Raw genomic sequence first — 16233 nt, forward strand, 5'->3', positions numbered from 1 at the left:
AGCTCTCCCCCTGGGGGCCACCAGCCGGCATTCTCTGACTGGTGGCACCCTGAGGAGGCCCTCTCTGTGGGAGCGCACAGGACAGAGGGGTGTTGACGCTGGCAGTAGGTGCTCCCGTAGGTAATCCGGACCCATGCCATGTAGGGCTTTGTATGTCATCACTAGCACCTTGAATTTTGTGACCTTCTGGTTTTAAAGGAAGACTAAACTGCAGTTTAATGTTGAATTTCTAGCATCACTAGATTAAATAATTGGGGCATCATCACATTCAAAGTCTGCCACAGCTTTCAGCAACTTGTTTATTTGTGTCTTACTCCTGTGTTAATTAAGCACAAACATCTGTTTTGATAAAATAATGCAGAAAAACACATTCTTTTTCTTCCTGCCAAGTTATATTTTTGCATCCTTAATAAAATCACCCTGAAAGGGAATTTTGACATAATCATTTGCTTATTACATTTCTAGACTGCTACAGCAAACACAGCTTCTGACCAGATGAAGGATTTGTTTCTCTTAAAAAGAGAAGATAATTCTCCAGGGAAAAATGCTTGATAAAGATTGACAGGGTGATGGTTTCTAGAATCTTTTCTGAACGTTGGGCTTGTGCAGTGCAGTCATGTTAGCAGAAAGTGGTATCATGAATTTCATTATTCTGGAATTATTATTCCCCCTTTTTGAATGTTTGGAATTAAGGAATATTGGAAATTCGTAAAAAAACATAGTCTCCAGAGCTGCCATTTGAAGCAGAAATCCAGTGCAAGAGATTCCCATGTATTTTATTAAAGAGTGTTAAAATATACAGCAACACTGTAATATAATATATACATTCCTCCTTCTTTCCCTAAGTTCAGGCTGCATTGCAATGATGTTTGCCTTTTAAAAATGTTCTCCCACCATTGCACAAACAAGCTACATATAATGGTTTAAAAGACATAGTTGGCCTATCAGAAAAAAACAGGAACCCACATTATGGTAACAATACTTCAGTAATTATCAAATGATGCAAAAGAAGTTGCAGAAATCTGCATCAAGCTAAGATGTTACAAGAAGCAGAGAGGAAGTAAGGAAACCAAAAGATGTCCCAGGATAGTAGCTGAATCTGAATATATCGCACCTGCTGCTTGCAAATAGGTTCTGTCTACACCTCCAATCTTACAATTCAAATCTGAGTTGCAAACCCCATGAAGACAAATTCTGATCTTGTTGGTGCAAGAAGCTTTCGCAGGGGTCTTCAAACTTGGCCCTTTTATGACTTGTGGACTTCAACTACCAGAATTCGTCAGCCAGCATGCCTAGCTGAGGAATTCTGGGAGTTGAAGTCCACAAGTCATAAAAGGGCCAAGTTTGAAGACTCCCTGCTTTAAAGTGCCTTGCTTCTTCCCCATTGCTTGCTTTTTGTAACATTTTGCTTGAGAAAGACTTCTGGAAGACCTAAATGTGGCTGACATTTTTGTACCAGTTTGGCTCGTCTTAATAAGGAGATTAGTCACTTATGGATACAATAACTTGAATCTTTGCTTTGCATTGAAATAGGCAAAAAATTTACTGTATTTACAGAAGGAAAGATTCAAGTTAGTATCTTGTTCTTAATGTAAACAGATATGGCCACAAAATATATTTAATATTGTGGTAATTATTGTAAGCACATAAAGAATTATATTTACAGGCAGAATATATTTTTATGTACAAAACTACGGTATCAGAATTGGCAAATGTCAAGTGCATTTTATATGTTTTTGTAATATGCAATTTTTCTCTGTCTTACATACATGGAAAGCAATAAATAGATCTTGTAGAGCAATGGACTGAAAGACAGAAAGAGAGAGAAAAACTACAAAAGTCTTTTTAGAAATAAACAGCAGGCATATAAAACATGTCAACATGGCAAAATTACAGAGAAATGAAATGAATAGCTTTTTCAGTGATGCATAGATGCTCTTGATTCACATCAAAAAATCCAACTTTGTTCAATGGTTTCTAGAATGAAACAGGAATTCTTCACATCTGAAATGAAGGAAAGTTTCAAGGTAGTTTGTATTACAAGTTTATTTTGGCTTTATTATATTGACTAGGCTGATTTTTAGGGTGCATTATTAGTCTACAGTTTCTAAGCTGTTTGAGAATCTTAATTAAAATTAAAAAATTAAAAATTAAAAAATCTCAAAAGAGCCTTGGTGGAGCAGTGGGCTAATGTCTCCTTAAATAACACCAGCTGCCTGCAATTAGTGCAGGTTCGCATCCCACCAGGCTAAAGGTTGACTCAGCCTTCCATCCTTCCGAGGTAGGTAAAATGAGCACCCAGATTGTTGGGGGCAATAAGCTGACTTTGTAATAATGCCGCTTGGGGGCCCCCGAAAGCCCTAATAAGCAGGCATATACATAGAATGAAGGCTATTGCTAAGCACATTGATTTGTGCTTTAAATTGTAAGCCGCCCTGAGTCTTCGGAGAAGGGCGGGATATACCGGTATATGGGATTAAAAAAAATAATAAAAAAATTAGCAGAAAATTAATTGCTTGGAAAGGTGATACTGCTTCATTTGGGATTAAGAAACATTTAAGGACCCTTACATCTCTCAAATGACAGATTCTTTCAGTTTAGTCTTGCAGAAGTCATACATCTGCCAGAGGAAGCCAATGAAAATTTCCCCTTTTTCTAATTGTCATTGCCCTCTTATCTATCCGCCTATTCATCTCTCTCTCTCTCTCTCTCTCTCTCTCTCTCTCTCTCTCTCTCTCTCTCTCTCTCTCTCTCTCTCTCTCTCTCTCTCTCTCACACACACACACACACACACACACACACACACACACACACACACATCTCTTTATTGAGGTCTTTTGAAACATCCCCTCTCCCCGAGTGATAGATCATCCAACTCTAAATTATAGCATCCATGGACATCTGTCTTCTGGATGCAAAACTCTTTGTAGAACACTGATGTTTTGTTAGGGGAATCCTCCCTGCAGAAAACATCATATTTTCATGTTCTATTTCTTTTGCTAAATGACCTTTGCATGAATACAGTAGCCCATCTCCACGGCTACCCAGATGCTATCCATGACTAACACTGAGAATCTGCTCTTTTGGATTTTCTGAACTGCAAGCAGAGTCCTCTAAGGTATTTATTCACTTGCCTTCTTTGTTTTGGGAAGACATAACAATATTTGCTCCAAATCTTTAAGATACTTAAGGAAAAGGTTAGCCGCCTTTTTTCAATAAAAAATTACTGACTGCCACTGAAAATGAGAAATATTCATTTAGTGTTTAGCAGATAGAAATAAAATCTTGGGCATACACATTTGTTGCCTTGGCATGAGGAGGAATCGTTATGCTGCCGAGTTTTATTCCTTCCCTGAGACGTCTGCTCTGCTAAGAAAAATGAAAAAAATGCACAATTTCAATAAAGGTCCAGATATAATCACACTGAAGTTTTCTGCCTTAGCCATAGGCCACTACCTGTGTATTCCTTTTTTAAAAAAGGATGGCCTACATATTAATCTAGCAGAGCCACAAGGCACATTAATAAACAACTGAGTAATAAGAACAGGTAGTCATTTAAGATTGTAAAGAAAAAAACCTAGATTCTTTTGCTTAAATATAGAAATATTCCACATCACTACTCAGGAAGAGGCTGGGATATATTTCACCAGTTTGATGACCCCCAACCCAGAAGCAACTTAATCCCAGCTCGAAGGGAACCCATTGAAACCACTCCTCTAAGCCCATTGGGAAGTACTGCAGTCTTTAGGCTGCTGTCAGATAACCAATGGGAGTACTCACATTGGTTTGAAGGATTCCAAAGGTAAGGACATGCCTAAAGGCAAGTCATAGGAGGAAAGGGTCAAGAAACTGGACATGCCTAGCCCAGAAGGAAAATAAAGATTAATGGGGAACATCAGTGGTTCAAAATATGCAGGAGATGAAAAACAGAATACAAACATCATGCTAAAATATAATTATGTAAAATTATGAAAGCCTTCAAAAACAGATCAAGGATCATTGATCTGTTGAATCATAATTAGAGAATACAGAATCTACACTTCATAATAAACTAGATTATTAACAGGGCATGTGGAGGTGGGTTGAAGTTCTCTTGCAAGCTCTTAATATGGGCTTCTAATATCAACCAAGGGAAAATAGAATGAATAGAGTGTACTTAAGGGGCCACTGTATAGTTTAGTATATACAGTAGCCTTTCCAGCCTGAATACCTCTCTCCCATATCCTGTCTTAACGTTTGGAATTCAGAGTAATTCGTCCTTCTCCTTTTAAAATGCTGGGAACCCAAATGAACACCTGATGAGTTTGCTCTTCATCCTGAAGATGACTTTGCTAATTAAATCCAAGTTCTTCTGGACCACAGAGCAACTATTTTAATCGGTGCAGAAATAATCCTCAGCTCTGGTTAAACAATCTCATTTTACTGTTATATGACACATCTGATCCCACTGGACTATAATTTTGTTGCCCATCTTCCTTGCATTTCTGTTTTTATAAAACAGCTGTTCCCTGGATGCTCAGTTTTGACATCTGAAAGAGGGAGGCTCATTTCCTTCAGAAAACGTTGATAAAGGTAAATGTGATTACATGTATAAGAGAAAAATCTCAGGGGGAGATTTGGAGACCAGAGATTTTTTTTTACTTTCTGGGACTTCTTAAAAACGAAATATTTCACAAGACCAGAAAGGGCAAAGTAGATTTTATGCTAATGGAAATGTGTGAACTGAAAGTGCATTAAAGTTTTGAAAATCCAACTGCAAAAAGTGTATTAAATATGAATCAAATTAACTAGTGTGAGAGGGAAGAGAAAAAATAATAATCGTAAAGTGCCAATGACTCAGATGTTTTCCAAATATAGTATGCGTACAACACGGTTCAGTAACGGGTTTATTGAGCATTTGCTCAGCAGAAGAAAACTTTATAGTCAGATTGGAAGATTTAGAAGCCTTCTGAGACCCCGAAGCTCTCTTGTCCATTTATTACTTTAAAAAAAAGAAAGAAAGAAACTGTCAGTGTTACCTTTCCTTTTATGCCAAGTCTGAAAACATTATGTCTAATAGGAACAATTTGATAATTTCATATTTGCGGTTTTCAGACTGTTTTCTAAAAAACAAACCCTGGAGCTTATTTATAAGTGAAAGATCTCTAATGACAAAGTACAGTATGTATGGTATAAATGGCTTAGAAGAAGGGCCCAACCGTTTCTTTTGCTCCACATATGTACTGTTTTCCAGAAAATGGCTAAAACTTACATGAGAGGCATAATCATGTTCAAGGTTGGGGGGGGGGGACAATAAAAATATTCTGACTAAGCAGCCAAAGCAACTTTTTCCCCCTATCATTTTGTCATGCATTTTAGAGAGAAAGCTTCTTCAGCGTTGCTGAGATTGATCTTAACAGATTGTTAGGGCTGTGCATTTTTTGAAGAATTGGAAGAAGTGTGTTCATTTTGGTATGAGCAGAGCACTTTTAATATTATTCAGTAAAGTAGCCCAATTTGATTCAGAGCCTTAAAAAGTCAGCGGTTCCTTTTCATTTACATTAAGGATCTGGCTTCTCAAACCAGCAAGCATAGCCTTTCTTCTAAATACAGGCCTAATAGTCTGTGTAACTCTGACTGAATGTTTAAAAGCTTGGTCTTACTTCTCAACCTGACCAGGAATGAACAAGCATGACTTACCTGAGTCTGAAGAAGTTGTCTTAACAGAAATGAGTTTCACGTTCTCTTTATCCGATGGGGCTCTGTTGGGAGGTGTTGTATGATTGACAAATGTCTTATGAAGACAAAGGATACATCATATGGAAGTGGATATAGGATGATACAGGACAGGAGAATTGATAGACTGTTGGGTGGATCTTCCAACATGTAGCTTTCCCTGCCTCATTTTGTTTTTTCTCTGACACCTTATCCTCACATTCATTTATTCTCATTCAGGAGACTGAACTACCAAGGCTAATTTCCTTCAACCTTGGTGATGGAATATGGATAGTTCTCAACTTATGACTATTCATTTAATGACCATTCAAAATTATAGCAATGCTGAAAAAGTGACTTATGACAAGGGCTTGCATTTTTATCTGTTATAGTGTCCCTGTGATCAAAATGTGTGTACTTGGCAACTGGCATGTATTTATGACAATTACAGTGTCTCGTGATTGCTGTTTACACAAGCTTACCAGGGGACTTCTAACAGGCTAGGTCAATGGGGAAAGCCTGATTCACTTAATGACCACATGAGTTGCTTAATGACCATGAAAAAAACGATGACAAAAGCAGGTGTGACCTGCTTAATGACTGCATCACTTAGCAATGGAGATTACCATCCCAAATACCCAATTGTAGTTGGGTATTTGGGATGGGAACCTCCACTGCTAAGTGATGCAGTCATTAAGCAAGTCAAACCTGATTTTGTGACCTTTTTTGGGTCACAAGTATCCAACCACCCAATTGTGGTTGAGAACTTGGTAAATAAACTGAGGACTGCCTGTAGCATCATTTATCATGTCTAATAGCAGCAGGCCAATTTAAAGGATCAAAGTGAGCCAGATGGGCACTGAGCTGTGCAAATGGCTTGGTAATTTGGGAGGAACAACAAAGCCACTACCACTGAACAGCTGCAATTTCAGACTATTGCCCCATTCTGTCTAAAATGAGGAATGTATATAAGCCACCGTAGGAATGGGCAATTCCATCAATGCTTCTTTCAGATTCACATTTTTGCAAATATGTTTGATTTGGTCCTTCTCAGCTTCAGTTCAAATCCAATTCATTGAACTTGGGAATTCTTGTGTATTTTGATGCACATGTGTACATTTCTTTAATATAAATAATTTTCACAATGTAAGTCAGATTGTACACTTTTTCATTAATATATACATTTGACTGAAGACTTTTTTTCCTAATGTACTTTTTTAAATAATGAGAAATTGTATTAGAAAATTTGATTCTGCATATTGGTTAAAAAAGGTGAAATTAAATATGTTTTCGTTAATTTCTCTCTTCTCTTGCTAGAAAATACAGGAATGTCTTGTTCTGTCTCTGGAGTATTTGTCCTCCCTGGAGTAATATGTAAAGATTTTTTTTTTCTTTTTAAGCAACTGACTGCATTTCTGTGCTGGACTAGAAAAACAAACTGCTTATCTTCCCCTCACCTAGCAATGAATCCTAAACCTGGCTTCTATCCCAGGAATATTTTTTTTAGAAAAACCAAACTCCTATGGTTTTTGACCTTCCATAGCCAACATAAAAAGACAGGATTATATCTTGCTCCCAATGGGAAGTAGGAGAGGAACAATGATCTGTTCCGACACAGATTGGTAAGAACCATTTAATTCAGAGGAATGTGACTGAATTAATTTGAAAAGCATTAGATTGCAACCTGAGAGGTTTTGGTAAGCCTTAGCAACTTGCATCTGACTTTCCCAAATATAAATAAAAGACAGTAACAGAAGATGGTCATAACTGCGCACTTTCTTTGTCAATATTAAATAAAACTGCAGCTCCATATTATCTAAACTAGACAGGGCTGGGGAGTCAGGGTAGAACCCAAACCTAGTTGAAAGCAAACCCAAGCAAAATACATTCATTACCTCATTTGGAGAACCAGTTTTAAAAGATTGCCTTGAGGATTTTCCAGAGGTAAATGAATGAGCTCAAGGAGGATTTCAAAAATGGCACTATTGTTTTTACAGATGTCAGTTTTGTACGTAGGTCAACAGTAAAGGCCGTGCTGAAATTTTCAAAGACATCCACCTGGATTAGTAAACGAACAGTTTAATTAAACTGTTTAATTAATACACTTAGGTCTATGCAAATTTGAATTTTTGAATCAGTATCCAAACAAGGAAAGGGTAAACCCAAGTCTGAACGAGATAAGAATTGTTATAGAAATGGAAATGTTTTCTAGTGTTCATAAAATTTAGGATGAAATGAGTTCAGATGGGCTGCAAACAACTTTACAAGCACTAAACTTGTTCTGCAAATTATCAAAGAGTCGTGCCCTGATTGACAGGCTGTTTTTAAGACAATGAAGTAGTCAATTGTCTCAACTTCTCTCAACCTGAAATGTTAGAGTCCAAATAATGGTATGGTAGTAACTATAGATAATACCTGTGCTGAGCCAGTAATTTAATTTAGGCAGTTTACCGCCATAACTAAAGTTGTGGAGAGGGAATCCTTGAAAATTTATTTATTTATTTATTTTTATTTTATTTTTATTCCATTTATATCCCGCCCTTCTTCGAAGACTCAGGGCGGCTTACAAGCTTTATCTGTGGCTTGAGAAATGGGATTATTATTTTTTCTAAATTCTTTCAATGACAAAGTCTGGAGACAAATTCTTTTCCAGCATTTTCTCACACATGGGGCTGAATACCAACAAAAGGCATGATAAAACACTCTCCTTTCTTCTTATTTATTTGATTTATTAAATTTATATGTCACCCATCTCACTATCCAAAGTGACTGTGGATGACTTCTTTAGCTGCAAATTAGTCATAATCTCTTCTTTGTATCCTGAAAATTGTAGTTGTCTTATTTATTTATTTATTTATTTATTTATTTATTTATTTATTATTTATTTATTTATTTATACATACCCCACTCAAGGTGATGAACATATCCAAAATCCCTGCCTCCTCCCCTTTTCCCCACAACAACCCTGTGAGGTATTATGCACACACAGAGAGAATAAAATATTTGGATGAAATTCCACAAAGTTACATTTTCTGAGACATGTGGGGGGGGGGAGATTTTTTTTTAAAAGCTTTTTAGGAAATGTTAATGCTGCATCAAGTAGAAAAATGACTTTGAGTGCCGAGCTGTTGAAGCTTGGTCACACAGTGAGAAGCAAAGTACACATGAGACAGATTGTAGCTAAATTGAAACTCCACAAAGTAACTGCATGCAAGTTATGTAACTTTAGTTACCACACTCTACCTTTCCACCTCAAAATCACATTCATCTGGAAGAAATGGGACTTGACTGTTGAAAGATAAATGCAGAAGGCTAGAAGGTTGGGTGAACAATGCCACTCTTTTCAAAACTGGGTTGTTAAAGAAACTGTAACCTAACATGTTTAATGTCTTTAAACATAAATGAGCAAAATGGATGGAATAAAAGGGAAATAGCTTACTGTTCAGTTCCATTCTCTTGCCTCTCTGGAAGGAAATTAAATTCACATTATCTTTCTAGTCCACCATGATAAGTCACATCATCTTTCTACATTTCTAAGTTCAACATGATACGCCAGAGATCTTTTTCCTTTTTATGTATCAGGATTTTTGTCCTTCTTATATTCAGTTACAAAATTCAAGTATGGTCTAAAACCAGTAGTAATTTTTAAAGATTTTATAGATGAAATTTCTGAAGCAATTTAAATCTAATTATAATTTATTCCAAGAATATTTAGAACTGATTCCAATTTTTAAAATTCTGTTCTATTTTTTAACAGTTGGTCTTATAAATGGTATCAGCAACTGAAATCTAATCTGTGAAGCATATGAGACACATAATAGTCTACTGTTCAATTTCTATAACTTTACAAGAAAGTTTTTCTTAAGAGTAGGTTGGATGGGCAATAGGGATATCTAAGAGTTTGTAGGATTAACTTTAGCTTTAGGGTTCTAGATTTTCTTTGACCTAATCTCAGAAGCACTTTAAGAGAGATCAGGTTAGGTTTCTAGCAAATAAAACCTGAGACTACTAGACATGAAAGGCCCTTTTACATCATTAAATCCAACTTCCTCCTCTACGCAGGAATCCAGAGTAAAGAATCCCCCAACATACATCCAGTATGTCACGGAACACATTGTTCTATGTCTTATATTCTGCAGCAATTAAGAACAGTTTTTATCTTCCACATGAGAATCTCTCAGATATTTAAAGAGTGCTATAATGTAGTCCCTTTATCTTCTTTCTCATGGCTAAATATTGTTAGCTCCTTGAACTTATAGCTTTAAGTATATGTTTCCTCGATCATTCTTCTTACTATCTCTGTACCTGTTCCATGAATGAATTGTATCTTAAAAGTGGTACATGCAGAACTACCTGCCATACTTGTGATAGAATCCCACCAAAGCAGAATCGAGTAGAAAGAAATATATTTCACAAAATCTGGAAACTATTTTTTTAAAAGAGCCGCCAAAGATTGTGGGCTCATGTTCAGTTGACGTATAAAATACTTTCTCAAGCACTGTAATGCAATGCCAGAAACCCCCATCCTATGTCTGTGTATTTCATTATGTTATATACAATTAAATTTTAATTTCTACAGCACACATACATACCTGGTGTTGTCTTCAAGCACATTCGGTACAAAGCCATTAAAAGGAATACGATGACACTTATTACAATCAGGGCAATGACCACTGGCAAAATTATACCTGTATGTAATGAAAGTATTCATTTTATTTCATGCACTTTACAACACCTGCACGTTTTTAAACATCTAAAATATGACAACCTTTCCCACTCACCCTTGATACCTTTTGGGGAATTCTTGAAAAAACTTAGGTCTAGTACTACCATAAGTGCAAAACCAGATGGATGACCTTGAGTTAGTTACTTTCTCTCAGCTCTAGGAAGGAAGCAATGCAAACCACTTATGAAATCTTGCTAAGGAAACTGGAGGCACTTCTTCATGCAGTCTCCAGGAGTCAGCACTGACTTGAAGGCTCCCTAAAAAGCAATTTATTAGGCTTTCTGTATTTCAGCATGACCACTAGGGGGCAGGCAAAGAGCCTTAATGATGGGGGGGGGGGAAATCTGTTTTCCTGTCCTACTCAAAAATCTCTGCAGTAAATAGCAGAATTTTGACTTCCAGAATTTAAGAGGAAGATGGTTTTCTCCTATATGCATTAGAAGAACAAATTAAAAATGGGAGTGTATATCTCTTCCTCAGCATAGTACTAGTTTCTGCAAATATGATTAAGAGACTGGATACTGTATATGGTTTTTCCCTCTCCCTCTCCCTCACCCTCTCCCTCTTTCCATTTTTGTTGAGTATGGATTTTAAATGCCCCATTACGTTTTAGCAGCTGATATATTTTGGTTTACCAAGATATTAGACCCTTGCATGGAGCTGTTGATGAGAGTATTGGACCTTGTTTTGCTTGAAACCCTACCCATCTCTCTGATTTTGCTCTTTGCTGGCAAAATTTTGGGGCAACTCTTTACATCTTCTTTTGCATATAATTTGTTTATCCAAGATGTCATACTCTTCATTATGCTGAGCTATATGCCACCTGTTTTTAAATTATAAGATTTTTGTTTATGTTTACCCATGTAATTCAGCATATATACATTTTATACCAAGTAAAAACTCTTTTTATATGCTGTCATGCAATGCGTAATTTTTAGGTGATGCTCCAGTTTAAGAAAAATTGCTGCAAAGTACAAATCTATAATTTCTATTTGAGCTTTTTAATTATTATGGAAGAACTTGATTTTTTTTGTTTCCCTACATCTTCCTTTTAAAGAAGAGAATTATAGTAATTTGTGTTTTCTGAATCAGTTTTCTTCATTCTAGTTGCTGCTCTTCAAAAAGGCCATTGTAGAGCTAGAGAAGGTTCATAGAGAGCAACTACAATGATGAAAGGACTCGAGCAGCTTCTTTTGGATAAAAAATGTGATATTGTAGTGGGGATAAAAGGGACAAAGGAAAGCCATTTCACTCTTCCCACAATACTGGAAGCAAAGTCACCCAAGGCTGGATCAGTTCATGGAAATCATGGGGAATCAATGAGTATTAGCCTTGATGGCAGTGCGACTATCTCACAATTCATCTGCTGGGAAAGTAGTAGGCTTCCCTGGACACTTGTTTGGTCACTGTGGGAACAAATTTCTGGACAGATGTCTATGGAGATTCTCAGTTATCCAGGTCATGGTTGTCCCAAAGGTGCTTTTTCATGAGGCAACTGGACTTTCTTTTTTCTCTTTGAAGACATTTTGCTTCTCATCCAAGAGGCTTCTTCAGCTCTGACTGGATGATGGGGAATGAAAGGATTTATATTCCTTGCAGACAGCTGGTCATTTGCATTCTTTTAGAGAGTCATTAATGCCACCTGGGGGCTTAGCTGTATCATCAGAGTCACCTGTTGTGCAAATGGGTGTGGAGCAGACATGTCAAACACAAGGCCCGGGGACCAGATCCGGCCCGCGAAGTGGTTTCATGTGGCCCGTGAAGCCATCCTGGAAACAGTGAGGGAACGGCCCCCACTGCCTTGGCCCTGGCCCAGAGACCCTCCTTCTGCCAGAGACCCTCAGATCTGTCCCACTCCTGCCCAGGCCCCCATAGGCACCCTTGATGCTAACGATGTAGAGCTGGCCACGCCCACCCAGTAGGCCATACGCACTCTAGCCATGCCCACCCAGCAGGCCACGCCCACCCAGGCCACACCCACCCGGCCCCCTGAGGGCAACCGCAATGCTGATGCGGCCCTCAATGAAATTGAGTTTGACACCCCTGGTGTGGAGCCTTCTTGGAGCTGTTGAAAGGACTGTGTTGTAGACTGAAGATAGATGATGTCATATTCCTCCCCCTCTGTTGAGAGAGGGCTGTTCAATTTTGATATAATGGCCTCTTTGACCCCTCTTTCCAACCATCTGTCCTTTCTGACCAAAATGTGAACTTTTCTGTCTTCGAAAGAGTGGCCTTTGTTTTTTAAGTGCAGATGGACTGCTGAATCTTGTCCTGTGCTGTCTTGTTCTCCTATGTTGTGCCATACATTTATGAAGTGTAGCATCAGTGTTTATGAATGCTGGACCAGATGTGGCTAGCTGAGTAGATGTTTAGATGAGGTTCTGATGATACTGAAGTATGAAAATGAAGATTTCCAGTCATCTGGGTAAAGTTATCTGAAGGCGGAGTCATGGCAACTGCATTTCTTTTTCTTGTTAGTTTGAGACGTTTTGCTGCTCATCTAAGCAGCTTCATCAGTCAAAGCAAGCTAGTTAGGCAGAGAGTTGTTTGACTATGCCAACTTCTCCCACATCAAGGTCAGGAATTTCCTCCCCAAAGTGCATTGCAATATGTCAATGAGGATTCTCAGTCTGATGATACCGAAGTGAATATCAAACTCAACTATATAGCTATTTTCTTTTATAGATAAAAAATAACACATATCTTATTATGGAAGTGTGTCTATTATTAATCACATTGCATCACATACCTCTTAAATAAAATCTCAAGCAGATACTTTGCCCTGAATGATAACTTTATAGCTCTTGGACAAATATATCCTAATGCTTGCTCTCTGCAAAGATTGGCATGATCCAGGCTTTCCTTTATATGATCCTTAATATTCTAAATGCTAAAGCTCAGAGGTGAAAATTGTTAATTTTATCTTAATTGCATTCTATCTCTCTTTTGGAGAGTCTAAAGACACTCAAAGATAGTCAGCCAGAGAAGTGAGCAGGTACACATTTGCTACACGGTTCACAGTACAAGTGCAGCAATTTCATTTCAAGCAACATTTTTTTTTGTAAACAAAGTTTTGCGAAAACCTGTGGGGAGAGACCATGGGCCATATTTACTTACCACTATAAGAAGTGTCATCTTGTTTTTCCTGATTAGTTAATACTGAATTGTCTATGAGAAAAGAAATTGAAATACATATAGTCATGTACATTGTCCACTGTAGGGTTTGTTTGTTTTTTTGCTTTCAGTGATCAACTAGCAGTTGAATTAATTGCAGCTTTCTCAGCTTTCTTAAGGTTTCTTTACTGTACACCTCACATCCCATTTCTGAACCACACTGAAATAATTTTGCATCTCTCCCTGTTGCTAGGGTTCATGTGCACAATTTAAAAGCAGAAAATATTATGAATTTGCCATGTAAGCCTTAATGTTTCAACCATACATCCATTGTAATGTGGAAATGGGTGAAAATTGCAGGATGATCAATCAAACAGAATAGAGCTGGAACGGACCTTGGGGGTCTTCTAGTCCAACCCCCTGCTCAACCTGAGACCCTATACAATTTCAGATAGGTAGTTGTCCAGTCTTTTCTTAAAAACCTCCAATGACTTACAACCTCTGAAGGCAAGCTGTTCCACTGGTTAATTGTTCTCACTGTTAGGGAGTTTCTCTTAATTCCAAGCTACTCTTCTTGATTAGTTTCCATCCATTGTTTCTTGTCCTGCCCTCTGGTGCTTGGGAAAAAAGTTGACCTCCTTTTTTTTGTGGCAGCCCCTCAAATACTGGAATGCTGCCATCATGTCACCTAGTCCTTCTTTTCCTTAGACTGACCATGCTCACTTCCTGTAACCTGTCGCCAGGCCTTAAAACATCTTAGTTGTTCTTCTTTGCACTCAACATATTTCTTGTAATGTGGTGACCAAAACTGGATGCAGTATTCCAGGTGTGGTCTTGAGATAAAGCAAAGACAAAGGCAAAGTTCTTTATTTAGGTAACAAAAATCAAATGCACAGGTATAAATTGAGGAACATACATTTATCAATTTATACTTGTGCGTTTGAGCAATTGCATTCCTTAGCAGCAGCAGTCCTGATAATCCTGCTTGCCTTTGTAACCTCAGGACCATGTCAGCCAGTAAGTGGGATGAGGCAGGAGTCCCAGGAGGATGGGGCTACGATGGGCAGCTGCTATGGAGCATTGGCAGGTTGACAGAGGTTGTGTGTGGGTCCTTGGAGGTCTTCAGGGCTGGGCAGAGGAGGTTGCAGGCAGGTGCTCTGGTTGGGCATGCACTATGGAATGTGTGTGTGTGTGTGTGTGTGTGTGTGTGTGTGTGTTTGTGTGTGTGTGTGCTTGGTGCTACAGAGTATGAGATCTGTGGGATGTCATCAGTGGTGGCATTCAAATACCTGAACAACGGGTTCTATTATGTGATGCAGGTCTGGGCCTCTGAATGGACTTCCGGAAGTGGTATCATTTATTTTATTTATTTATTTATTTGATTTGTATACCGCCCTTCTCCCTAAGGACTCAGGGCGGTGAACAGTGAACATAAATAACAGAATGCACAAATAGTTATCTTAAAACAATAATTAAAACAGAACCCGTCAGACCAGACCGGATTGCTTAAACAGATATGTATCATGCACTGCTGGTGGGCCGTTCTAGGCCTGAGAGGCCTCCTCTAGGCCTCCAATGCCTAGAACAGACTTCCGGAAGTGGTATCCATGCACTTCCGGGGTGCGAACTGGCTCCCCAACCGGTGCGAACCAGCTGAATCCCACCACTGGATCTCATACTTTGTAGTGTGCTCCTCAGGGAAAATAAACCAGTGGGAGTGACTTACTGGAGCAACTTACTACAGCTCTGCCAGCTACCCCATTGACTTTCTGGGAAGCTGGCAGAGAAGGTCACAAACAGCAATTATTTCACCATGGCTTGCTGTGATGTTATCGCAAGCCTGGCATCCAAGCCCTTGGATTGTAATCACATGATCTTGTGGGTGCTATAACATCTGGAACTTGGCTGATCATAAGTCCATTTTTCCAGCATCACCATAACTTTAAATGGTCACTGAACAAATGGACATAAACAGAGGATTAGCTATAGTTAGTATTCTTTCAACTTTGTTTATTCAGTGTTGATGGTATTCTGGTCAGTATTATTCCCTTGTTTATTACATTGTATTGTCAGATATTCATTCTGTTTCATGTTGCATATAAAATAGGGAAGGGGAAGGGGCTTCAGTCTTGGAGCCATGATTGCCATCTTGACTTTTGTTATGCCTCTACTGTGAAGTTGGATGTGTTTATATGGACAGTTTGGTCTTGAACTAATATGATGTGATTATATCTAGAACACTTCACAAAATAGTCAGTGAATAAGATTTTAGAAAAAATACAAATAATGGACAATGACTGGTAGATTTATTGTACTTTTCACAGTCAACCATATTATCATTTGGGATAGTACATTAAAATGATAGCTACCTTAAAGTGGATTTGGAAAGAATTCCAGACTCATATCTGAAAAATGATAATATTGTAATGTTGTCCAAAATCAGTTGATTTGGGACAATAAGCTATATATGAAAAAGAAAGAGAGATAACACTTTTTTGTTACAGTTGCTTTCATTACTTCGAATTGCTTCATTTTTACAAGAAGTTAATAGCTTAATAGGCAGTAGTATGGAAAAAAGAGATCTTAAACTATGCTTTATCCTATTTTCTTTGACCAGATAAACCATGATTGACTATCAATTTGTTATTCCCTCACCCTTTCTTTCTGGAGAACAATCAAGTGAATGATGCTCTAAAGGG

At 38.0% G+C, this 16233-nt stretch overlaps 1 protein-coding gene across 7 annotated transcripts in view; it reads right to left on the bottom strand.

Moving 5' to 3' along the window:
* Window positions 1-348: 348 nt before the first annotated feature.
* The window catches only part of EMCN (endomucin), a 51648-nt gene continuing 35763 nt past the window's right edge, over window positions 349-16233 (bottom strand). For 2 of the 7 annotated variants that reach the window (XM_081332814.1, XM_081332812.1), the window contains exons 8-14: window positions 13538-13588; window positions 10287-10382; window positions 9134-9158; window positions 5680-5741; window positions 3781-3859; window positions 3296-3369; window positions 349-2004 (exon numbers count right to left, since the gene is read on the bottom strand). In XM_081332814.1, the coding sequence (XP_081188940.1) occupies window positions 3342-3369; window positions 3781-3859; window positions 5680-5741; window positions 9134-9158; window positions 10287-10382; window positions 13538-13588 (341 nt within the window). In that variant the 3' untranslated portion in view covers window positions 349-2004; window positions 3296-3341. The remainder of the gene's footprint in view (window positions 2005-3295; window positions 3370-3780; window positions 3860-5679; window positions 5742-9133; window positions 9159-10286; window positions 10383-13537; window positions 13589-16233) is intronic. The other 5 variants (XM_081332818.1, XM_081332817.1, XM_081332813.1 and 2 more) reach the window with 5 other exon arrangements.

Source organism: Vipera berus (genome assembly GCF_964194415.1).
Source record: "Vipera berus genome assembly, chromosome: 7".
Taxonomy (NCBI): Eukaryota; Metazoa; Chordata; class Lepidosauria; order Squamata; family Viperidae; genus Vipera; species Vipera berus.